General features: G+C 43.4%; 1 protein-coding gene across 1 annotated transcript; it reads left to right on the top strand.

The window, feature by feature from the left end:
* Positions 1-12: 12 nt before the first annotated feature.
* Positions 13-17,355, top strand: EP300 (E1A binding protein p300; the record flags this gene model as incomplete). The annotated part of the gene is made up of 12 exons (XM_035338609.1): positions 13-311; positions 2,754-2,810; positions 4,253-4,330; positions 5,351-5,418; positions 6,843-6,993; positions 7,343-7,489; positions 7,881-7,994; positions 9,793-9,958; positions 10,435-10,599; positions 11,873-12,034; positions 12,395-12,676; positions 13,956-17,355. Coding segments are annotated over 12 exons (3,924 nt in total), but the record flags the coding sequence as incomplete, so codon positions are not given.
* Between the last annotated feature and the right edge of the window lie 7,005 nt (positions 17,356-24,360).

The raw sequence follows: 24,360 nt of genomic DNA, 5'->3' as shown, positions 1-24,360 counted from the left end.
AAAAAACCCACCCAAACAAACAAAACCAAAAAACAAAACCAAAACAAAACCAACCAAACACAATGCGGGGCCCATAAATCTGCATCATTGAATATCCTTGCCGCCGTTGATGACCTGCTCTCTGCTCCTGTCCCTTCCTTGGCCTGCTGTGATTGGTGGCTCCATTGCTTGGCTTGGGCTGTGTTGTGTGGACGGAGCAGTTCACCCAAATATGGCCTTCTTGCTGACAGGTATCATTTCTGTGAGAAGTGCTTCAACGAAATCCAAGGGGAGAGCGTTTCTCTGGGAGATGACCCTTCACAACCTCAAACGTAAGTTTGCTTGTGTTTGCTTGGGTTATGCATTCATGAACTGTGTCATGGTCTAAAGTGCATTCTCGAAGGGAAGGAGTTAAGTTGTAGGTGACCTGCTCTATTTCTAGGCCAGTATAGGGAGGACCAGATATTTTTAGTAAAAGCCTGGACTTGTGCTGTAGATTTCTTCTTTAACATCTTGACTGACTCAGCTGTTGGTGAGGAGAAAGAAATTGCAACTACACCGCTAGAGAGAAAAGAAGAGAATCACTATTTTTCTGACAAAATGTCTAAGTATTTGAATGCAGAAAAGAACCATGACTGCAGGCAGGTAGGTGACAGATGTAGCTTGAAGTAGTTGAATGTAATATTCTGCTTATAGGCTGGCTATTCATCCTTCAGTTTGCTTTTCATCTAAATCAGAAGCAGGCAACCTTGTTTTGCCATTCAAATATTTAAGTGTTGGAGTGCCATCTGCCTATGAGAAATCTGCAGTTGTTGAACCACTAATGGCAAAAGGCTGTGGATGGATTTACTTGCATCTTCCATGGTAGTAGGAAATTGTTTGGACAGTCTTGTGTTCCACTGTGCCTTTTTCATACCTCTCTCAGAAATCTTGAATCAGTTTTGGGAGACTAAGGAAGCCCTTGAGGGACAGCTAGGTGCCAAGCAGTTACTCTGAAGGTTTGGAGCAGTTAAGCTGTTAAAGAAAGCTCTTCTGGGGAAGGACCTTCCAAGAACTCTGCAGATAGAAACAAGTAGGGAACTTGAGGAAAGCCTAAAGCGAAGGGGGAAGTTGTCAAAGTCAGTAACTGGGCAGATTGAGGTGAATTTTGCTGGAAGTAGAAGCTGTCTTTAGCATCACATTGCTGAATTTTGGTCACACTTAAATATATATCTAGAGCGGTTGTGAAAGAATCTACTAGGGCTTGAGAAGGTAAGTGTATCTGCTGTCCTGAAAGGAAAAAGAAATTGTTCCGATGCTGGTTGGTGTAATGGGCCAGGCCACTGCGAATAATATGGATTGCTACTCTGCTAGACACAGAGACACAAGACTTAATCAGTGTTGTTCAGTTTTATTAGTGTGAGATCTGGAATATGAGGTAATTACACATGAGAAAAGCAAGAATCTATATACATTTAAACCTATGTAAGTAAACATCAAATCTGTGTACAAAGTTTGCTTAGCCACTGAGGGAATACAGTCTGTCTCATAAGCATAAGTTGGCACAGCTTGTCACAAACCTTTGAGTCAGGGTAGGAGGCAGCATAGAGTGCTTTTTAATTTTTATGCTACATTTGGAAATACAGGTGCTAGCTACAAATTTCATTTTGAGTAATTAAACTATTGCTTTCAAGCAAGTAACGGTAAGAAGGTACTTCCAGTTCCTGATATACTTTGTTTTTGTAGCTGGTTTAAATATTTGGCTGTCGTGATGAAAATGGACACTATAACCTGCACATAAGGAGCAAGTATACTTCCAAACACTCGCTCACCTACTTACAGGCTTTCTCTCGGGACCTCATTCTGTTGGGGCAGAGAGATCTTGCTCCCTTCCTCTGTTAACGTAATATGTAGTTAAAATGAAGGAAAGCAAAAAAACTTAGAAACATATGTGAGGTCTTATTAGTACAGTATGGTTACTAGAGCTACAGTTTGCAGTAACTGGGAATTCTGCAGAACAAACACTGAAATAAAAGGGTAAGAAGGTTAATGCAAGTTCTTGTGACACAGACTCAGTCTTTCTCAGGGAGGCATGTATCATTGCCTCATGTTATCCAGCACCTCCTTAAGGTAAATTCTCAGAGATCTTGGGTATTCTTGTTATGAATATTCTGGACTACTTTGAACTACACTGGTGTAAAAGATACCCAAGACCATACTCTCAAAGACAAAATTCCTAGTCCTGCAAAGGACCTTTTAAAGGAAGGTAAAGCTAAAGTGTAAAGTGATGGCTGGGTTGAGGTTGGAGTGTTTGGAAGCTTAAACTTTTATTTTGAAGTTAATCTAGGAGGAGGGCTAGAGGAATCTGAAAGAAGAGATCCTTTTTCAGTAATGAAAGATAATTAGAATTCTCTGACTTTAGAATATCAGAGAGGCATATCAAATGGTCCTTTCACTATGAGAGACTGATCAAGCTTGTCCAAATCTTGAACCAGCTATTTACCATTTATTCTTTGGTAAAACTGAGTAAGACAGCAATGTGGGTTTCCACAAGCTATTGTCCTACAGAGAATTTCCTTTTTTTTTCCATGGGCAGAGTCAAGGGTGGTATATATTTTGATTTTCAATCATTTTGAGCAATAAAATACCCTTCTTTGTAGTGCTAGTGAGTGTTTTTTTTTTTTTTTTAAATCTGCTTGCAGGTTTTGTCTTTGTGTGTGGAGGTGTGTGTGGTATGGCATGAATATATTCTGTCCTGTGTTAAAACTGAGTTTTATTGCCTGTTTTTTCCATAGCACGATAAACAAAGAACAGTTTTCGAAAAGGAAAAATGATACACTGGACCCTGAACTGTAAGTAATGCTGTCACATTCCGAATGATCCCCATTTCATCATAGCTCTTTTGTTAAAGACATGTTATTCATTCACCAGCAGCTTTGTTTTTCATCATCTTCCAAATTTCATGTAGCTCTGTTCGTTAACCGGCAGGGGCTGCTAAACAAGCAGCATATCTGTCATTCTGTCTTGAGAACCCAAACTACCACAGCTGTACTTAAGAAAAATGTAAAGCTGTATGTATGGCCTGAAATTAGTGCATTTTGTTGTCTTCAATGTAAATCCAGCAAAAGAATGAATGTAAATAACTGAATTTGAAACGCTGCTGCAGCAAGTGCATGTCTCAGAACTGATTTGGGTCATTTGGCAGTAGCTTTTTTGGGGCTGTTGGCTCCTCTAGTTGTCATATTTTACAGGCAGCTGTAGCAGAAGGAAAATATCTGTTAAATTTGAATCATTTGGTTCTTCTGTACTGCTCTGGAAGCAGAACTGTAAGCATTCAGTAAAGATGGTGGTGACTCAGCTGCTTTTCTTTGTATTCCTGATGTTTTTTTTTGAAGCCACTTTGTGCTCCTTCATTATACACCTATGCTGCTACTCTGAAAATGCTATCTTCATTCTCAAATGAGTAGAAGGGATATTTATTCTTCCCACACTATTCTTTTAAAGGGCATAAGGGCCAGCCACTTCTTTCTTCTATTTTGTGAGGGCTATGGGAAGGAGAGAATAGGAACTCGATTCATAACTTGTCTTTCCGTTTGTTATGCTGGAGATACAGCCTAACACTAAAATACAAGCCTAACTTACAGTATGATACCATGTGCCCTACATAAATGACAGCTATTCATTTTAACTCTGACTTAAAAGCAGTTGTATTCAAAAGGAGTCGGATTGTCCTGATACGTGAAACATCCTTAGGTATTTAGGAAAACTATATTCACTAACATCTGTGACCTAAACAGTGTAACTTAGCTCTGAGCTGTCCTTAAATCTCCTCTGGAATTCTGAAAAATGTCCTTGATATTGTTAGTGGTTTTTCTCTTTCCCACCTTTGTGCAGTAGGTTTGCGATGTTCCCTAGGCTTCAAGCACAGTGGGGCAACTAACAGCCGACAGTTTCTCCTAGTTCCTTGCTTCTGATGACTGTGAATTAGTTCTTTTTATTGTAGCAGCAACAAGCAGTTAACAGGTTTGAGTCTTAGAAGGGTTTCACTTAAAAAAAAAAAAGTTGAGTAGATGGCAGTAAGGCAAGCAAATGGTGTAATGATGTGTCCCTGCATAGCCTACCTGCAGATCCTTAATGCATTCTGGAGGCTGTTCTCAGTATGGGAATCCTCTATGATAAATAGAATCAAGAACCTTAAATGCTAGAACTGTTTCATTAAAGTATTACAGAATACAAAAAAGCACTAATGGTACTACTAATCTTGCTTCCCTGCCACCTTTTTTTCTTTCTACAGGTTTGTTGAATGTATAGAGTGTGGAAGAAAAATGCACCAGATCTGTGTCCTTCATAATGAGATAATCTGGCCTTCGGGGTGAGGAATTTCTCCTTAAGTAATGTATGAGATAGATTTACTGGAGTTAGTGCATATCAAAAAATGTCTACTAAAACCCTATCCGATGGAAGAAGTTGCATACCCACCTGAAAAATTTACAGAATATAAATGGTAACATTAGATTTGGAAATCGTATCTTACTACTATGTGAAGTTTTCTAACATTCCTGTATGTAGAAGGCCTTTCAGCCTTAAGTTTCAGCCCTTTATGTTTGAAGATACTTCTGCTTTGTGAAAAGATGTTTTTACTTTGAAACAATTTCATACCAATTTATTTTCTGCACAATTCAGATTGCTTTGTCATCTTCAAATTTTGTAACCACTGAAGTATTAAGATGAATTCCCCTATTTGACTTCTGATCTGATTAAATCTGAAAAGCAATGTAGCTGTCTTTAAATACTGAGTAGCTGTTGATCAAAATATGCTGTTCCTTATTGCTTCAATATCCTTTTAAAGAAACTTATATGTAGAGAAAGATCTATAGGGAGAGTTCAGATGATTCCTTCTTGGTGAGAGCTCTTGAACTTTTACCATTTTGTTACCATTCACATTTTTGCAGAAAAGGTAGATACACTGTAACTGAGAAATAATTTGCAAATCTTTTTATCAGCTACAGTGTACCTAGGTGTTTTTTTTAAAGGGAGGGAAAGGAAAGAAAAAAATTGGCGTCTAGCCAACTTGTATTTTTTTCTTAATAGTTTGAGACCGTTTAACCTAAAGTATTCCTGGAACAACTGGTGTCAGACCTGCCAGTAAAGATGCTGTTTCCTGGGCTGAAGCTTGCAGGTTGTGGCAGGGCTGTACACAGGTGGTATACCTCTTGGATCCTCTACTGCAGCTGTTTTGCTGGCACTATTCTCTGTGCTGTTTGTTAGTTCAATTCTCAGTTAAGGTATTTTCCAGATGTTACCTGGCTAAAGATTTTGCTTCCAATAAGATGCTAAGGAACTTGGGGTCTGATATGGAGTGTTTTTTCACTTTATCATATTTCTGCTTCAGCTTTGTCTGTGATGGCTGCCTAAAGAAAACAGGACGAACCAGGAAAGAGAACAAATTCTCTGCTAAAAGTAAGTTTCTGACACTTGCACGAACAAATCTTAAATACTTTAAGAGTGGGGAAGAGGTGGCTTTTACACTCACTTTACATTTCAGTCTTTGAGTTAGTTGGAGGATACTTTCTTGAACATCTGTTCTGTGGTGTTCAAAATGTCTGCATTCTCAGGTGCTACCTTTGGTTAATAGTCTGTGGTAAAGGATTTATGTACTGTTTTAAAGCACTGCTAGTGCAAGGCACGTAGTCTTTTTTTTCTATTATTGCAGGGTTAATAGCAGCTGATATGAAGGCATTTTTATGAGGGCTGTCTCTCTGTTCCATAGACAAAACGAGTCTTTAGAAAGATGCTTAGCTTAGTGTACATAAAACAGTAAATATTTACTATAGCTGCTCAAAAAAAAATAATCTCCAGTCAACCAGTATGTTTGAATGGAGATTCAAGTGTAACTTAACAGTGGTGTTATGCAGGCACTTTTTAAGGTGCTGCTTTGGAAAATGAGGAAGGAGTTTGTCCAAGACTGGGGTGGGGGTAGGGAGCAGACTAATAGACTACCCCTCAGTCAAAAATTTCTCTTCGGCATTTCTCATGAAATGGAAAGCAAACCAGAGGTTTCAGTATTCTTACAAAATCAAATCTTGATAAATTCACAGGTGATGTTTGAAAAATACAAGGGTCCATTTACAGATGTTACCACCTAAGTGTTGTTTCTAGCAACCTCTATATGTTGCTAGACATATACACTGCATACATGGTGATGCTAGACATATACACTGTATACTTCACTAAGAAGGTCTTTAGATGGAAAATGGAAGAGCCCATTGACAGATACGTAACCTCTATCAGAAGTAGTGGGCAGCAGTGAGACAGGCCTTGTTACACCACAAGTCTTTAAACTGCCTTTCAGCTTTAGGCTTTGTCAGCTAACTCCATCCTTGTACTTTTGTCTGCGTTTTGTTTGAAGAAACTTCTGAACAACATGTTATTTGCAGAGACATTTATTTAGTAGTTCTTTATCAAAATGGAGTCTTTGGGAAGTAGAGAGGTTAACTTGACTAGTGTGACTTAAAGACAATATACTTCTAAGTACAACATCTTGTCTCAGCTGCACCTGAGAGCAGTGTTTGTAATCCAGTGTTTAAGTAATTAGAAGCTTCTATTCAAGAGGAGCCTTAATTGTGATGACTTTAAAGACAGATAGGAACTGGGCTGAGATGCAGATTGTTTCTTCATTTGAATAATGTCTAAACCATAAGTGTGCCTGTAGGTGAAAGGCAGCCCATCTTCATCCAGAAGGGATCATGTTCAAAGATAATGCTTTAACTTATAGTAACATACTGCATGCGTTGAGTCACTTTTCATTTAACACCTCAAGAGAGAAATCACATTTGAACACTTCTGTTTTGTATGTATTCAGAGCTGGAATCTTTTTCCTGTAGGGTTACCGGCTACAAGACTCGGTACCTTCTTGGAGAACAGAGTCAATGATTTCCTAAGGCGACAGAATCACCCGGAGGCAGGAGAGGTTACAGTTAGGGTGGTACATGCATCTGACAAAACTGTCGAAGTGAAGCCAGGAATGAAAGCAAGGTATGTTCTCTCTGCTTCTAGTTTTGATCCCTTCTGAGGAGGGGGTGGGCGAGAAAACTATTTGAATTTGCTTGTATGTTACTATAAAGAAAAAATACTGTTGGATTCAAAACCTCACTTCCACCCAGTTCTTGACAAACAGGTACTACAGGAGCATATTAGTTGTGATGAGTGTTGTATTTTTCATAGCAAAAAGTGGATGTGTTATATATGAGTAGTCTGTAAGCATTTAAATGTAAAATTAGCCTAAAATTACACTTAGAGCAACACTCATTGTCTCTACATGCTGATACATATTCTCTAATATGTGAATATATTTTGTATTCCCTTTCTACCTTCTAATGTGCAGATTTGTAGACAGTGGAGAGATGGCTGAGTCTTTCCCTTATCGAACAAAAGCGCTTTTTGCCTTCGAGGAGATTGATGGTGTAGACTTGTGCTTCTTTGGGATGCATGTGCAGGAATACGGCTCAGACTGTCCACCACCCAATCAAAGGTGAGTAGCTGCATGAGATCCGATTTTGATTTGGTAATGTTTCAATTAGGTAAAGCTTCTGAGGTTCTGTATAGAGCTTCAGTCTTGCATATCTGAAGAATGTTATTTCTGTTAGTTTCTAGAAACAAAATAGCTTCTGGAGGGGTTATTAGTTAAAAACGTATTACTGGGGTTGCTGGCTGGCAGACTGACTTCAGGATCAGCTGTCAGTATTCTAAGGAGATGGATTGGATGGCTCTACAGAGAGGAGGCTAGGATATCAACAACTGGTACATTAGGATTAGAGACTTTGAAGATAGTTATATTGGATGCTTCAAATATATAAAATGCCAATAAATTTGTAGAACTAATTTAAAATCCCTGTTTCTCATCACGCCCTCTTTTTTTCTAGGCGAGTGTACATATCTTACCTCGACAGTGTTCATTTCTTCCGCCCTAAATGCTTGAGGACTGCTGTCTATCATGAAATACTAATTGGATATCTAGAATATGTCAAGAAATTAGGGTAAGCATTTTTAATGTTTTGTGCAAGATTTGTGCTACATAGTTCTTGGTGCAAATGAAGTTTGTGTGCAGAATATGGTGTCTAAATATCAACCAGTGATAGAATAAACTGGTAACACCTGTGTACAATTGAGGAGACAAAGGGATTTACAGGTATTTCAGGAGAGGCTTGTTTCACTTATTCTAGGTATAAAAAGAATTTCCAAACTGTTTTAAACTTAAGTCTAGGTAGAAAAAGTTAACCTTGTCTGGACAATAAAATTTTGCTGGCCTTGTTGATTGTACAGTCCTTGTAAAACACCACTGCTTTAATCAGGTCAGTCGTTTGGACTGGCAAGTAAGTTCTTACCTACGTTTGTTTATGAGGAGAGAGGTGTCTTCTCTGTGCTGATTAACAGCTGTGCAAGGCTACTGAGAAATCTCTTAGAGGAGTAGTTCAAATTGTGAGAAACTGGAAAGTTGGAGGACAGCATACAGGGGACAGCACAAAAGAACAGAATATACATGCAACAGCACAAAAGAACAGAATATACATGCAACAGCACAAAAAACACCACAGAACAGAACACGTGAAGGAAAGAGAAGGGTGGAAATTAAATGACTGATAACTGAAGTAGAAAAGGCAGTGAAGTGAACACTAATCTATTGTCAAGGGTATGTGGTATAGTTTGGCAGAGTTATTCATGAAGAAAATTTTAGGGACTGTTTAGAGTAACTGAGAAAAATTGAGAGTCGGAAGGAGAGGTGGGTGGTACTGTACTGTCTTCAGTACCTCAGAGAGATAATTCATCTGTGATGAATATATACACTTGGAAGGGTATACATTAGACTTCTTTCCTGATCTTTGTTATATTTTCTGACCTGTGAGTCCGTAAAAGCTTACGTGTAGAGCTCAAGGCTCAGTTTTACTTAATGCTGTTCTCTGCCCTAGCGGGTAACATCAGGTTCTCATTTTGGGAAAACAATATTGGTCACGCAATAGCATCTCTCCATTCTCAGGCAGAAGGAATGACAACTGGCTGCAGTTCCCAGGGTTTGGGTAGGGTTCTGCAGAACTGTTTCTCAGCACACCAAGAATGGTTATTTTTCTCCAACTTGAGATCTGATTATTGCTCCTACTGGAGTTCTTTTTAAAAACTAATAAAGATGAGCTGAGGATGAAGAAATGATCTTCATGGCATTATAGTCTCTGCAGCTGCTACTATTTGGATGTCATCTGTCTTCATAGTACTTACGATTATATATCCAACAGCATAGGTTGATAGTGACTGTTTTGTTTATTCCCAGATATAATTGGGAAACCTTTTAAAACTGATTTTCAAAGTTAAAAAGAATCTACGGTAGAAAAATGAAGTATGTTTAAGTAATTGTGTTTTTTAAATGTTGCTAGGTAATGAATGATTAGTGTCTCATAGAAAAAGAATTCTGCATTTTACTACTACAAAATACCTAGACTTCATCTTTCTTGTTAGTTAATTGGCAGGTGGCAATTGCAGGTTTGCATTAGGCTTTGTTTTTTTTACCTTGACTAGAAAACATGCGCATTTGATATGAGCTCCTCTGTATATAGTGCTGAATTTCTAAAAATAAATAAAAATTAGTGGAAAGGTGCTAATGTTACCTGTGTGAATGGAGCTGGAATGAACACTGGAATTGATATCTTGGAGAGCTATATAATTATTGTACTTCTGGTAATACTAGCCAAGTTTGTGGGAGCTCCATCTGGTGGCAGAGAGGAAAGCAAGCTGTATTAACTATCATCAGAGCCCACATGTAACTTTTTTGTCTAATTATGCTAGGTATACTACTGGACATATCTGGGCATGCCCACCAAGTGAAGGCGATGACTACATTTTCCATTGCCATCCTCCTGACCAAAAGATACCCAAACCCAAACGACTGCAAGAGTGGTACAAGAAGATGTTGGACAAGTCTGTGTCAGAGCGCATTGTCCATGATTACAAGGTTTGTTAAGTGCATGTTTGTGTTGTGGGAGAGTTTTGACTAGTCTCATCTTCATTTTTTTTTTCCTTGCCTTATGCATTGTCTGATTCTGGGAGTGTACTACATCAGTTTTAAGGGAATTGAGCACTAAAAGCTTAGAGTTAACCTGTCCTATTCAAAGCATTTAGCTTCTGAAATCAATTCTAACGAGAGATTTAAAATGACTGCAGAATAAACTCAATTCTTGAGCAATTCTTGCTGTATAGGGATCTCATTTTTAATGTAAATACTTTATGGAATCTTTGGGTTTCCTGTGTTAAATAGGATTTTGGGGTTAGGCTGCTGACAAAGTTGGAAATAGGTAAAATCTTTGGAATTACTAGCCAGTGTGGAGAGGATAGTGATTATAGATCTTAGTGCCTCTATCATTTATTGGAAATTGCCTTTACTTAACTTGATTTGTAATAGTGGTAACCAGGTGTTTTTTTCTTTTTCAGGATATTTTTAAGCAGGCAACAGAAGACCGTTTAACAAGTGCAAAAGAGCTACCTTACTTTGAAGGGGATTTTTGGCCGAATGTTCTAGAGGAGAGTATTAAGGAACTCGAGCAAGAGGAAGAAGAACGGAAGAGAGAAGAGAACACTAGTAATGAAAGCACGGATGTAAGAATGCTTCTATTATTTCATAATCTGATGTAAAAGTTGGGATTACCTATAGCTATTTGAAGATTTTTTTTTTTTAAAAAAAAAAGCTAGGCTATTTGCATGGCTGACTTGTCTCCTTTTGCTGTAATGTAGAATTCAAATTTACATTTTTTAAATTAACAGATTGTTAAAATATCAGCTACATTTCTATTAGCGGTGGCTGTTCATATGGCTATAAATCTAATTACTACAGTCAATTAAAGTGCAACAACTGCTAGTTGAATATATTGCTGCTGAAATCCAATTATCAATGTTCATGCTGCAAGCTCATCCTAGCTTGGAAGCTTCTTCCTTAAGCTTTAGCTTCTGGACAGTGTCTCTCTTCTTTCTAACCTAGATGTTACAACACTGATCTTAGCAGAACACGCGTGGAGAAAGCAAGACAGCTCTGATTTAGTAGTTTACTCATCTGAGGGTTTTGTTTTTTTTTCAGTGGGAAGCTTTACAGTATTGAGGCAATAATGATCTGTAGTCTCAAATTAAGTGGTAATCATTCATGTTCACTGGAAATTTCCATCCTGACAAAGTTATTCTAAGCTTAGCTAAAAGCTTATTTACATAAGGATTACTTTGATTCTTGACTATTATATGCTCTAGTGTTTTGAGAGGCCCTCTCAGAAGTACAGAGAGTAAACTGTTCATTGCTAATTGATTAAAACTGAAGTGAAGCTGACGTGTTTTAACTGTTGCACCTTCCTCCTTATCATATCCTCATACTAGAAATTATATTGCTAAGGCCTTTTGGACTTGGAAGAAAAACTTCATATAAAAATAAGTTTATTACACAGTTGGACAAGGGTGTAACAAGGTAAATCTAGGTGGATTAAGTCTCTGTGGTTAGTGTAATATCAATTCTGCATTTTTTTAGTTTCAAAATGCATTGAGAGCCATTTGCTGAACCCATTTGTGATTATTCAAGTTCTTCAGTATTCAACTATCGTAGACAAATGGCTTTCAATAAATATTGTTGAGTGTTCATTATCCCTTACACCTCCTAAGCATTTATGCTTTTAGTACTTTGGGAGCTATGCATTGCTGATCTTATCTTATGGAGTGATTCCAGTGGAATTACTGTAATCTTAACTTCGTTTCACGGGACCGTTTTAAGTGTCTTTGGAGTGAATTACTGTGAGTTTGTTCAGTCTTGCAATTATAAAAGGTGTGAAAGTAATAAAATGTTGATGGTGGTGTAACTTAGATACATGACATAAAATGCCTTTAAAATTACTAGGTGAGCAAGGGAGACAGCAAAAATGCCAAAAAGAAGAACAATAAGAAGACAAGTAAGAACAAGAGCAGTTTGAGTCGTGGCAATAAGAAGAAACCTGGCATGCCCAATGTGTCCAATGACCTCTCCCAAAAGCTGTATGCCACTATGGAGAAACACAAGGAGGTGAGAGCTGATAGAATGAGAAATGTAGTTTGTACTTAAGTACACAAGTGTATAAAACCCTAATACTTCCAACAGATCGGTGTGCTATAAATCGTACAGGTATGGCTGGGGAATTGGGTGGCCCACCAGACAAAGGTGGCATTCTTTGCTATGAGGGCAGTAGGGTTAAATCCAATTGTGCACATATGGAAGGAACTTCCTAGCAGTAAAACTGTTGTGGTAGTCCAGGCCGTTAGTCTGTTCAGTCCAGCAAACGTCATTTGAGTGCTAGCTGGGCCTGGAATTGTATACTCTGTGATGTAGTTTGAACAAAACATCTTGATAAATTCTGGCATTAACTATATTTTCTTTGATTCTCAGGTCTTTTTTGTCATCCGTCTCATTGCTGGCCCTGCAGCCAACTCCCTGCCTGCCATCGTTGAGCCTGACCCACTCATTCCATGCGACCTGATGGACGGGCGCGATGCTTTCCTAACCCTTGCTAGAGACAAGCACCTGGAGTTCTCCTCACTACGAAGGGCTCAGTGGTCGACCATGTGCATGCTGGTGGAGCTGCATACGCAGAGCCAAGACCGCTTTGTTTACACCTGCAATGAGTGCAAGCATCATGTGGAGACCAGATGGCACTGCACTGTTTGTGAGGTATGCTCGGAGAAGTTTTCCCTACTTGTGTGCCTGTATCTCTGTGCCCAGAATGCTCTTCAACTAATTTTGCAATATTAACTAATGAAAAAGATCTGTACAGCTCATCTTCTGGCAGTTCAGAAAAGAGAGGAAATATTTTCTATAACAGATAATGCTACTAGTAGACTACTTGGTATGATTTCTGTCTCCTACTTTTAAAGCTGTGAAGAACTAAAATAGCAGCATGGTGTTTCCTGTAGTTCATTTAAGGTACTGCTGCTTAATCAGCTGGAAACTGTAGCGATTGCTTGAGTTGTAATAGTGGGTTTACCTGATTCTTAAGTGCAATTCATCCTTTCTTCCTACAGAGTCAGAGTGGTGCTGCAGTATTTCTCTAAATCGGGTTCTTCGGGTTCAGTTTACCAATACAGATTTTGATGTGCTATAAAACAGATTCCTGTACTTCTATTACTATTCTGCTAAACTGTTGTCACTGCAGTAGCAAGCAGCATGCTTGTCCTCAGAAGTGTTTGCAATACCCAGGGTGTTTGAAGATGAAGCCCAGTGGTCTGTGTCAATGCTGTGTCCTTCAGAAGTTGGAATAATCTTGAATCTGGCTTAGTTTAATTTTGTAGTCTGCTGGAATTAAGTGACTGCCTTGGATTCAGTTCTGAAAATCCCTAGTTAAAATTTGATACTCTCATTTTGCAATATGTACTGGAAAATAAATTCAAAATTTCCTATGGATTAATGACTCCTGAGGACTTGGATCCTCTTAAAATCAATTACTGAGCCCGGACTTTTTGGCTGTTGTTTTCATGGAATGTAAATGCTGTTCTATTCTTCTGTCAGTACACTCTGCAGTTTAACTCACTTGAGAATGCAGCTTTCATTCTCCTTTCTTTGAAAATTGGTCAAGAGTGACAGAAAAGGTGCTCCTTTTGAAGAGGCAGTAGATAGGCAGCTGTTTGTTCCTTGCCTCTCTTCTCCTTTTTTAATCAGGAACGAGAGGGATTTTTCTAGCCCAGCTGAACCACATGTGACTTCCTAACTCAGAGCAAACTTGCTTTTCAAGCTATTTGTGTAAATTTCAGACACCCTTACACCCATGCACTTCCCTGCCTATAATTTGGGTTTATTCCTCTCTGCTACCTCAGTGTAGCCTGAAAGACTGATTTTTTTCCCTCAAGTAATTTGCCTGGAAGGAACAGTCTGGGAGAAACTTGTTGAGGTGGCATGACATCATTTATTGTATGGAGTTACGGGATCACTAACTTTGCCTTCGTTGTCTTTCTAGGATTATGACCTGTGCATCACCTGCTATAACACTAAGAATCATGACCACAAGATGGAGAAGTTAGGCCTTGGTCTAGATGACGAGAGCAACAACCAGCAGACTGCAACCACCCAGAGCCCCGGTGATTCGCGTCGCCTGAGCATCCAGCGCTGTATCCAGTCTCTGGTCCACGCCTGCCAGTGCCGCAATGCCAACTGCTCACTGCCGTCCTGCCAGAAAATGAAACGGGTTGTCCAGCACACCAAAGGCTGCAAACGCAAAACCAATGGAGGGTGCCCCATCTGCAAGCAACTCATTGCTCTCTGCTGCTACCACGCAAAGCACTGCCAAGAGAACAAGTGCCCGGTGCCCTTCTGCCTCAACATCAAACACAAGCTGCGGCAGCAGCAGCTTCAGCACCGCTTGCAACAGGCACAGATGCTCCGAAGGAGGATGGCGAGCATGCAGCGGACCGGTGTGGTAGGTCAGCAGCAGGGATTGCCCTCGCCGACACCAGCCACCCCAACGACTCCGACAGGCCAGCAGCCCCCGACGCCACAAACCCCGCAGCCCCAGCCTCCGCCACAGCCTGCCTCGCAGCCTCAGCCCGCGCCTCCCAACAGTATGCCGCCCTACACCATGCCAAGAACTCAGCCCCCCAGCGCTGTGTCCCAGGGCAAGGCAGGTGGCCAGGTGACTCCTCCAACTCCACCCCAGCCACCTCAACCGCCAGTTCAAGGGCCTCCTCCAGCAGCAGTGGAAATGGCCATGCAGATCCAGCGGGCGGCGGAGACCCAGCGGCAGATGGCCCAGGTTCAGATTTTCCAAAGGCCAATTCAACACCAGATGCCCCAGATGCCACCGATGGGAATGAACCCTCCGCAGATAGCCAGAGGTCCCGGTGGCCATATAGATCAAGGCATGGGGCCGGCAGGAATCCAGCAGCAGCCACCGTGGGTGCAGGGGGGCTTACCCCAAGCTCAGCTGCAGCCAGGAATGCAGAGGCCATCCATGATGTCAGTGGCCCAGCCGGGTCAGCCGATGAATATGGCGCCTCAGCCAGGGATGGGTCAGGTACCTGGCGCCGCTCAGCCCAAACAACCACCTCTGCCCCAGGCAGCCTTACAAAACCTCCTGCGGACTCTCAGGTCTCCCAGCTCACCCATGCAGCAGCAGCAGGTGCTTAACATCCTTCACTCCAACCCTCAGCTGCTGGCCGCTTTCATCAAGCAGCGGGCTGCCAAGTACGCGGGCTCCCAGAACCCCCAGGGGATGCCGGGTCAGCCCGGCATGCCCCAGGGTCAGCCGGGGCTCCAGCCGCAACAGGCCATGCAAGGGCAGCAGGCGGGGGTGCACCCCAACGCAGCCATGCAGAACATGAACCCCATGCAAGCGGGAGTGCAGAGGCCCAGCATGCCGCAGCAGCAGCCGCAGCAGCAGCCGCAGCAGGCCATGGCCGGGATGAATCCTCAGGCGCAGCAGATGAACATGAATCACTCGGGGATGGCTCCGCAGTTCCGAGACCTCCTGATGAGGCGGCACCAGATGATCGAGCAGCAGCGCCAGCAGCAGCAGCAAGGAGCGGGACCCGCGCTGGGGCCGGGGATGGCCAACCACAACCAGTTCCAGCAGCCACAGGGCGTCGGGTATCCCCAGCAGCAGCAACAGCAGCAGCAACAGCAGCGGATGCAGCACCACATGCAGCAGATGCAGCAAGGAAACATGGGACAGATAAGCCAGCTCCCCCAGGCGATGAGTGCAGAGACAGGAGCCAGTTTGCAGCAGGCTTTCCAGCAGAGGCTGCTTCAGCAGCAGATGGGGTCCCCAGCTCAGCCCAATCCTATGAGCCCCCAACAGCACATGCTCCCCAACCAGGCCCAGTCCCCACACCTCCAGGGCCAGCAGCTCCCTTCATCGCTCACCAACCAAGTGCGTTCTCCGCAGCCTGTACCCTCGCCGCGGCCCCAGTCCCAGCCCCCCCATTCCAGCCCGTCCCCCCGGATGCAACCTCAGCCTTCTCCACACCACGTCTCCCCGCAGACCAGCTCCCCACATCCAGGACTGGTAGCTGCCCAGGCTAACCCCATGGATCAAGGGCACTTTGCCAGCCCGGACCAGAGTGCAATGCTTTCCCAGCTTGCTAGCAATCCCGGCATGGCAGGCCTCCATGGTACAAGCGCCACGGAACTGGGGCTCAGCTCCGAGAACTCAGACTTGAATTCAAACCTTTCACAGAGTACACTAGACATACACTAGACACGTTGTAGCATTTTGGGAGCAAAAAAAGAAAAAAAAGAAAAAAGAAAAAAAAACTTATTTTCTCAAGACTTTTTGTACTGAAGACAAATTTTTTTGAATCTTTCTTAGCTAAAACAACATTTTTCCCTGGACACATCTGAACTCTGCAGCAGTAGTTTGTGGTTTTAAAAACAAACCAACAACGAACCTGAGGGACAGTAGAGTATAAAGAATATATTTTTGTTATGGCTGGAATCATAACCAGTCCTTTTTCTTGTTTTTTTTTTTTTTCCTCGTGTGCGTTGGGGAGGTCAGGGGAAGAGGGTGATCTTTTGGCTGTTCACCAAAGGACACCCTACTCATGCCTCCAATAGGTTTTATTTTTTTTTAAATTAATGAAAATATGTAATATTGATAGTTATTATTTACTGAGGCAGATGGTAAACATTTTCCCTATTCTGGTTTTTCTTCATGTCACTGCAAAAAACAACAACAACAACACTTTAAAAAAAAAGACAACACAGGAGACACTTTTCCTAAAACCGGAGGACAAAAGGGGTTAATGTTGCTTTAAAAATACATTACATATATAAATATATATATATTAAAGTAAATACCAATCTTTTCCTCTTTGGTTGGAAATATGTCAATTCTTTGAAAAATGTAAAAATATTAAATAACTCAGTCCCCTCCTGAAGTCTACTTTTGTCCTCCAAGAATTTTCTATACAAGAGTCTGAGCTTAAAAAAACTTCAAGTATTAAAATAATTTGTACATGTAGAGAGAAAACAACATTTTTGCAAATACACAGGGGCAGCTGCCAAATGGATGTAGTATATATATTGTGGTTTCTGTTTTCTTGAAAGAATTTTTTCGTTATTTTTACATCTAACAAAGGAAAAAAAAATAAAAAAGAGGGTAAGAAACAATTCCAATGGGATGATTTTAACCTGAGAAAGTCCCTGGGGTTTCTTCTTTATGCTTGCTTTCTCTCTCCCATGCCCTTTTCCCACCCTCTTCCACCTTCTGTAAAACTTGAAAATAGAAAGCAAAAAACCCTCAGCTGTTGTAAATCATGCAATTAAAGTTGATTACTTATAAATACGAACTTTCGATCACTGTATAGACTGTTAAAAATTGATTTCTTATTACCTATTGTTAAATAAACTGTGTGAGACAGAAAGCCTGTTTTTAATGTTTCCCTTCGCTCCAACATGTGTTGCTTGTTCATAAAATGGCGGGGTGGCTGACTTCGTGCCGCTTCAGATGTTTGCTGTTTAGAAGTTGGAGAGCTATTTAATGTATATGACTGTTTTAAAAATGCAAATCTATAATAAGGGATGTGGAGTGACGATTAGTCTTATAAATGGACACTTTGGGTACAACTCTGCATTCGCGTTTGTTCGTGGCATGTATTTTACCAAAGAACCGAGGTCTGACCTCAAACAGTTGTGCCAGTCAGCTGCGCCGCACCCTGCTCAGCCAGGCTGGGAGCAGCTGATGTTCAAAGGACCTATTTTCCATTTTGAGATGAGAACTATTGTTTGGATATGTGATATTAAAAGATCCTATTTCACTTGGAATACATTGTACAACTTTTGGCACCAAGGTGGGGGTGTGAGGTAAGCTTATGTGGGTGTCCCCATAGGCACTGCACTCGGACGGCTGGCAGTAACGGGTGCAGGTCAGGCACCTCCGTCTATTTTGGGGTTTTCCTGCACAGGAATGCTTCAGCTGGGGCGTGCGTGTGTAGCAACCCTGGTTGTGTGCAACTGCCTGCACGTGGTGGTAATCCTGTCACGTCAGAAAGTCGGGTGTTGTGTGCTGGCTGGGCACCCTAAGTGTGGTGGGTCCAGTGTGGGCTTCCCAAAATACTCTGCTGGGTGCAGGGGGAGTAACTTGTGCCAGGGTTTTGTGCACCTGGGAGACCTGGGTCCAGGTCTGGAAGTCTGGTGTGGCGCAAGCATTGCTGTGTCCACCAAGCCCCAGCAAATGGTGTGAGCAAGCTGCCCTTGGGGAAAAACGGCTGGCAGAAGATGGGGGGAACCTAGATCAATGGGAGCCACAGCCACGCATCATCCAAGAGCAATGGTGTCTTGCAAAGTGGACGGATGTTTGAGGCTGTTAGAAAGTGGGAATAAAATGCATGGTATTTAGGTATAAACACCAGTAGGTTCATTGTCCTGTGAACAGAGAGGTGGAGTTGGTAGCAAAAGCCTTCAGCAAGATAATGGAAAGTCCCTGGAAGGTTTAGAGAATGAAAGCAGCCCTGTGATTTGGCATTCTCCTGTGAGGGCACGGCCAGCTCTGCGTGAAGCCCATGAAGCCTGTAATTCCTGCATCTGCATTGGGAGGGACTGAGAGAAGCAAACACAAAGCCCTGTGTTGAAGGCCAGGGCAATGGACTGGGATGGTTGAGCCTTGGGTTCTCCGTTTTAAACAGCTTTTCTCTTACCCCGCTCCCATGCAGAGCATTATTTTACTTTCAGCCTTGGGCCTTGTTAGGCTGTAGTACAAATCCTTTTTGGATGCATACTGACTAGAGAAGTATAAAGTGTACCCAGCTTTCTGGCTTGTATACGCTTTTTGTACATCCCAACGTACAGGCTTGAATGCAAGCTTTTCCTATGTTAGCGCAAAAAATCTGGTGTGAATTTGTCCCAGCCTGCGTAGCAGCATCTGGCCCTTGCTGAAGTGGGGAAGCCTCAAGACCCTGCAGAGCAGGTTTGATTCAAAGAGCCACAAGTCTTCCAAACGAATGTCTGTGCAGAGACTTGCTGAAGCATCACCAAGACATTTTATGTGACAGCACAGCTGCTCTGTCCCTCTTTATAAGATGCTGTCTGTGAGCCAGATTCAAATGTTTTGAGGTGGTGTGGATGATCAGGGGCCTTGGATTTGCATGGGGTTCCTTTCCCCTTCGCCCCTCTGCTTTCCCTGATACCAGCAGAGAACGAGAACCCACCAGCTGAGCCAATACCACAGCTGATTGGGGAAATGGTAGGGCTCCAGCATAGCAGTAGGTTGTTAGCCACTTGGTCCAGCAAAAAGAACTCATACACAAAGTTAAGAATGAATCACCAATCAACATTGAAAAGTTTTAGCAATCCAAAGATTTATTGTCCAGCTACAATGTTACTAACATTTAGAGTGAAATTATATATAGTTCAGGGCTGTCTGCACAAACTTTCTAGTATCTGCCCCTGCTATGTTAAATCCTAAAGCCAGTGCCTGAAGTTGCAGGTCGGGCAAGCTTACAATGAGTTTGTCAGGGAAGGAGTATAGTGTTCATGGTTTCTCCTTCAGTCATGGGATCAACCATAAAACAACAAAAAAATACGCATTGTTCTCTCCTATTACACAATATACACAGATTTGCTGTTTATGGAGTGTTTTCTGCATGTTGCATGCTTCTTGTTGTATCTAAAACTGGCTTTACCCAGCTCCCAGTTGCTCCAGTGATTTGGCTACTGGTGCATTGCCTAGCACTGGGCAGCAGCATCCTGCAACTGTGTGTCTGCACTGCCTTCTTTGTTCTAGCATCATAGGTCATCCATTCAGCACAACTGGTTATCGCAGAATCACAGAATGGCTGAGGTGGGCAGGTACCTACGGAGATTGTCCAGTCTACCTCTGTGCTCAAAGCAGGGTCATCAAGACCAGGTTGTACTGGGCCATGTGCAAATGAGTATCTCCAGGAGGTGCTACGGCCTTTCCAGGCAACATGGTCCAGTGCTTGACCACCCTCACAGGAACAAGAGTTCTGTTCTTCTTTTTAAACAGAATCTTCTGTGTTTCAGTTTGTGCACACTGTCTCTTGTCCTGTCCCTCGGTGCTACCAAGAAGAGCCTGGCTCCATCGTCTTTTCTTCCCCTATCAGGTAATTATCCACAGTGATAAGATCCCCCCGAGCTTTCTCCAGGCTGAATGGTCCCAAGTTTTCCTCATGAAGGGTGTGCTCCAGTCTCATAATCATCTTCATAGCCCTTTCAGTGGGTGCTCTCCATTACCTCCATGTCTCTATTGTATTGGGGAGCCCAGAAATGGACACAGGTGTGGCCTCACCAGTGCAGAGTTAGAGGAGAAGAATCACCTCCCTTGATCTGCTGGCAGTGCTCTTCACCACAAGGGCACGTTGTTGGGCACGTTGTTTGGCATGTTGTTCAACTTTGTGTCCACCAGGACCTCCAGGTCCTCTTCTGCCAAGCTGTTTTCCACCCAGTCAGCTTCCAGCATGTGCTGGTGCCTGGGGTTGTTCCTCCCCAGGAGCAGGACTTTGCACTTCCCCTTGCTGAACCACAGGAAGTTCTTGTCAACCCATTTCTCCAGCCTGTCCAGGTCCCTCTGGATGGGAGCGCAACCCCTTGGTGTCTCAGCTGCTCCTCCCAGTTTTGTGTCTGCAGGCTTGCTAAGGCTGCACTCTGCCCCATCACTGAGGTCACTAATGAAAATGTCTGACAGTACCAACCCCTGGATACACTGCTAGCGATTTGCTTCCGCTCGGCATTGTGCCAGTGATCCCAAGTCTTCAATTCACTTCACTCTCTATTTATCTAGTCCATACTTCCTTGGTTTGTCAGGATGTTGTCAAGGACAACGTTAACAGCCTTATAAGTCCAAAATAAACATTCGCTGCTCTCTTCTCACTCACCAAGTCTCATCACAGAAGGTTGCTTAAGCATGATTACCCTGTCATAAATCCATGCTGACTGGCCCCAGTCACCTTGTCCTTAGTGTGTCTAGAGATGGTTTCTGGAAGAATTTCTGTCACCTTACTAGGGACTGAGGTGAGGCTGACTGGCATGTAGTTCCCCAGATCCTCCTTTGAGGCAGGAGTCTCATTTCTTCTGTTCTACTCCTCAGGAACTTCCCCCATTCACCACAACCTTTCAGAGACAACAAAGATTGGCCTTGCAATGTGATCAGCCAGCTCCCTCAGCGCTCGGGGATGCAATCATCAAGTCTCATGAACTAATGCATGTCTAGTTTGTTTAAATGTTCCCTAGCTGGATCCTACTTCATTGACAGAAATGAAGATGGTGCTCCAAACATTCCCAGCAGATTCAGGGAGCTTGGATTGCTGATGGCAAAGAACTTCAGAGAGACACCCCGATGTGTTGACTTCCCAGAAAAATTGAAATATTTCCCTACAATGCTGTCCTCCCAGAACTTCCTTATTTTCGCTTTCGCTTTCCTTAGTACGCTTGGGCTGGGCCCCCTTCTGCTGTGTTTTCTTGTTGTCAAGATCTCTCCTTTCAAAGCCATGCTGCAACCTCCACTAGCCAAATTAGTCCATCATGTCCTCATTTGATTGTCAGTTGTCCCGTCCCTCACCTGTTGTTCCTAGTTTAAAGCTCTGCTCCCCAGGTTGGGCAGCTTAGCAAAGATGCTTTCCCCCCTCTGGTCATGTGGATCCAATCTCTTCGTGGTAGCCTTTGATCCTTGAAGAGTTTCCCAGGGTCACAAAAGCTGAATCCCTGTTGTGCTGCTGCACTGTTTTTCCCCCTCAAGCAGAAGACCCCATAATTATGGCTACTGCATCCAGAGCCATGAAGTCATACTTGGTATGTTGGAGGTCTACCCTGGAGATCTGCAGGTGGAGCAGAAGATATCTTCCTGGTGCCAGAAGTCACAAGCTTCCAGTCTTCTTTACCACAGGAGTCTCTGTGTTCCCAACCTGATGGGCACAGACTTCAGCAAAGACAAGCTCAGGCTCTTGACAGTGACGGGTCTCCAAGAAGATGCCATCACGAGCCAGCCTCAGCCAAAGTGAGAAGCCATGAACAGTGCTTGCAAAGCTGTATCCTCACCCAGGAGAGCTCGGTTTGGGTGGAGGCTTGGATTTACAAGAAGAGCTATTCCAGAGGGCCTGTTACAACCTTGATTCCCTCCTGTGCTCACTGCTGTGCAAAGTCCTGTGTTAGCCACGCTCTGGGTGCTGAGCTCTAGGCCCAGCATTTAAACAGGCCCCTCACTAGGACCTGCTGTCTGTCACAAAAATAAATAAACAGCAAGTGTCACACCACACAATTGTATAGAAGCTAAAACAATGTTGGTAGCAGCCACCTGCTGGTTAGACAATTGCTGTTACAGCCAAACGAGCTACAGCACAGCTCTGGGCAGGCCAAGACGAGTCCAGACAAAGCCTGGCAAGGCCTGAGTTACTCACACAGTGCAGAGCTTGTGGGCTCCTGAAGGCAGTGGGACCACCACGATGAGGCTGACATGCACAATGTGACTGTGACAGCCATTCCAGCTCGTGCTGCCTTTTCCTATGCTTCTTCCAGTGTTAGACATCCAGTTCCTGTGCAAGAAACTCAACCTTCTCTTTCTGAGACGGTCTTTTTACATACACCACGTCCTTGACTGTGCTGTTCCCAATTCCAGCCAAGCCCAAGGTCTCTGGCCCAGCCTCTCCAGAGAGTGGCCTGGCCTGATGTGGGTTAGAAGTATCTGCTCCTAATGACTGGCTCTTCCTAAGTGTGCAAAGAGGCCTCCTGCCCTTAAAATGAGCTTTTCTTTGAAGAACAGCCATACATTGTCCTGACTATGAATATTTGGTTTTAGAAGCCCTCTTAGTGGCTGCCTTTGTACAACAACCCTTCATAACTGTCAGGTTGCACAAGGATCCGTTTTCTCCCTGTGCTTGTCAGAACAGATCACATGCTATAGGTCTCGACACGAGACAGACCCCAGACCAGACCCTGAAAATGTGAGAACACAACAGGCTGCACCTGCGGTGCTTTCCGAGCCACTGTCGAAAAGCCATGGGGCTGCTCTGTCAGCTTTACCAGGCATTTGCCTGCACTGGCATTTGCCTGAGCTGACTTTGATCTGGCACTTCGTTTAGAAAAAGGGGCTTGATGATTTCCTTAAGTTGCCTTAGTTGCACTTCCTTAGAATGGGGTCTTGTCTGTAACTCCCCAAGAGGGATTGTGCACATGGGGGATGTTCAAGAAGGAAACCTGTTTCTGTAACCGGTGCTGTGGGTAGCTGATGGGCAACGAGCCATGGTTCCTGTCTCTGCTCCACATTGTAGGGAGCGTGTTGGATTTGGAGGGGGTGGAGATTTTACCATTGGCACCGTAGCTATCTTTGAAGCCCTTCTTAGCCCCTGGTGAAGCTGGCGTGGCTCAGACCTGTTTACCCCAGGTGTTCTGGGTGGTGCCAGGTTCTGGCATACCTTGGGAGCACAGAGCTATGTGGGATGCAACAACGAGCTCTGTCTGTAGGTGTTGTGCCTCTCCCAGTGGGGCTAGTGCAGACAGGGCCTCAGGTGTAGGGGCATCCCTGGGCTGATAGATAGGATCTCTAAGGGCTGGAAGGCAGGACTCTAGTGCCTAGACTGGGAAATGACATCTGGTAAGCCAGGGCCCAGCCCTCCACACTACTGCCCAGTGTAGCAGGTCCAGGAGAGGGAGACTGCAACACAGCAGTGGTAGCCTGGACCCCATTTTCTGCTTGTAGCAACTCTAATTCCCGAAGCTGAAGGTCCTTCAGGCATTTCCTTTTCTTGTGCTTTCTTGCAATTGCAGTGAGAGTGAACAGCAGAAGATAGGGAATCCTGTGTTCTTCCTGTGTGAATGGGTCAGTAACTTCAAGTTTCTCTAAGGAAAACTTTTGGGGCAGGTATCTTGGAGACCATGGGCTGTGTATTTTCTGAAAAGGTATTATAGGGGCATGTGAAGGAGACAAAAAAAGCTCATCCCTATGTAACTCGTGCAGCCTGCTTGGTTTATGGAGCAGCACATTTTCTTTTCTGCTGTAGGAAGATCTGAAAGGTTCCTCTGAGGGACAGAGAGCTGGCAACAGGTTGTAGGTGAGGCATCAGCTACCAAGCGTGGTGCTGGATCAGTACTGTGCTGAGACAAGGAATTTCATTTGCTTTGAACACAGTTGCATTACAGCTCTGTCCAGTCAAATATCGGGACTTGCTTTTTAGGTTGGTATCCCAACCAGCTTCCAGCCTGTGGTGTACGCTGACTCACACAAACCCACAGGTAAGACAAGTCTTTGTCCTTACCTGGCATTGCTGCTGAAACCCGCAGCACATACTGCCCAGCCCAGCTGAATTTCTCTGCAGCCTGTGAGGAGAGATGAGCTAATCCAGTTGTGCTCCTCCTGAGTGTCAGCAGGAGCCACCCTGCAGCTTCAGCCGCCTTGTGCAAGCCCAGAGCCAGCAAATAAG

Source organism: Oxyura jamaicensis, chromosome 1, assembly GCF_011077185.1.
Source record: "Oxyura jamaicensis isolate SHBP4307 breed ruddy duck chromosome 1, BPBGC_Ojam_1.0, whole genome shotgun sequence".
Taxonomy (NCBI): Eukaryota; Metazoa; Chordata; class Aves; order Anseriformes; family Anatidae; genus Oxyura; species Oxyura jamaicensis.
The sequence above is the reverse complement of the archived record's forward strand: the minus strand, read 5'-3'. Positions and strand labels throughout refer to the sequence as shown.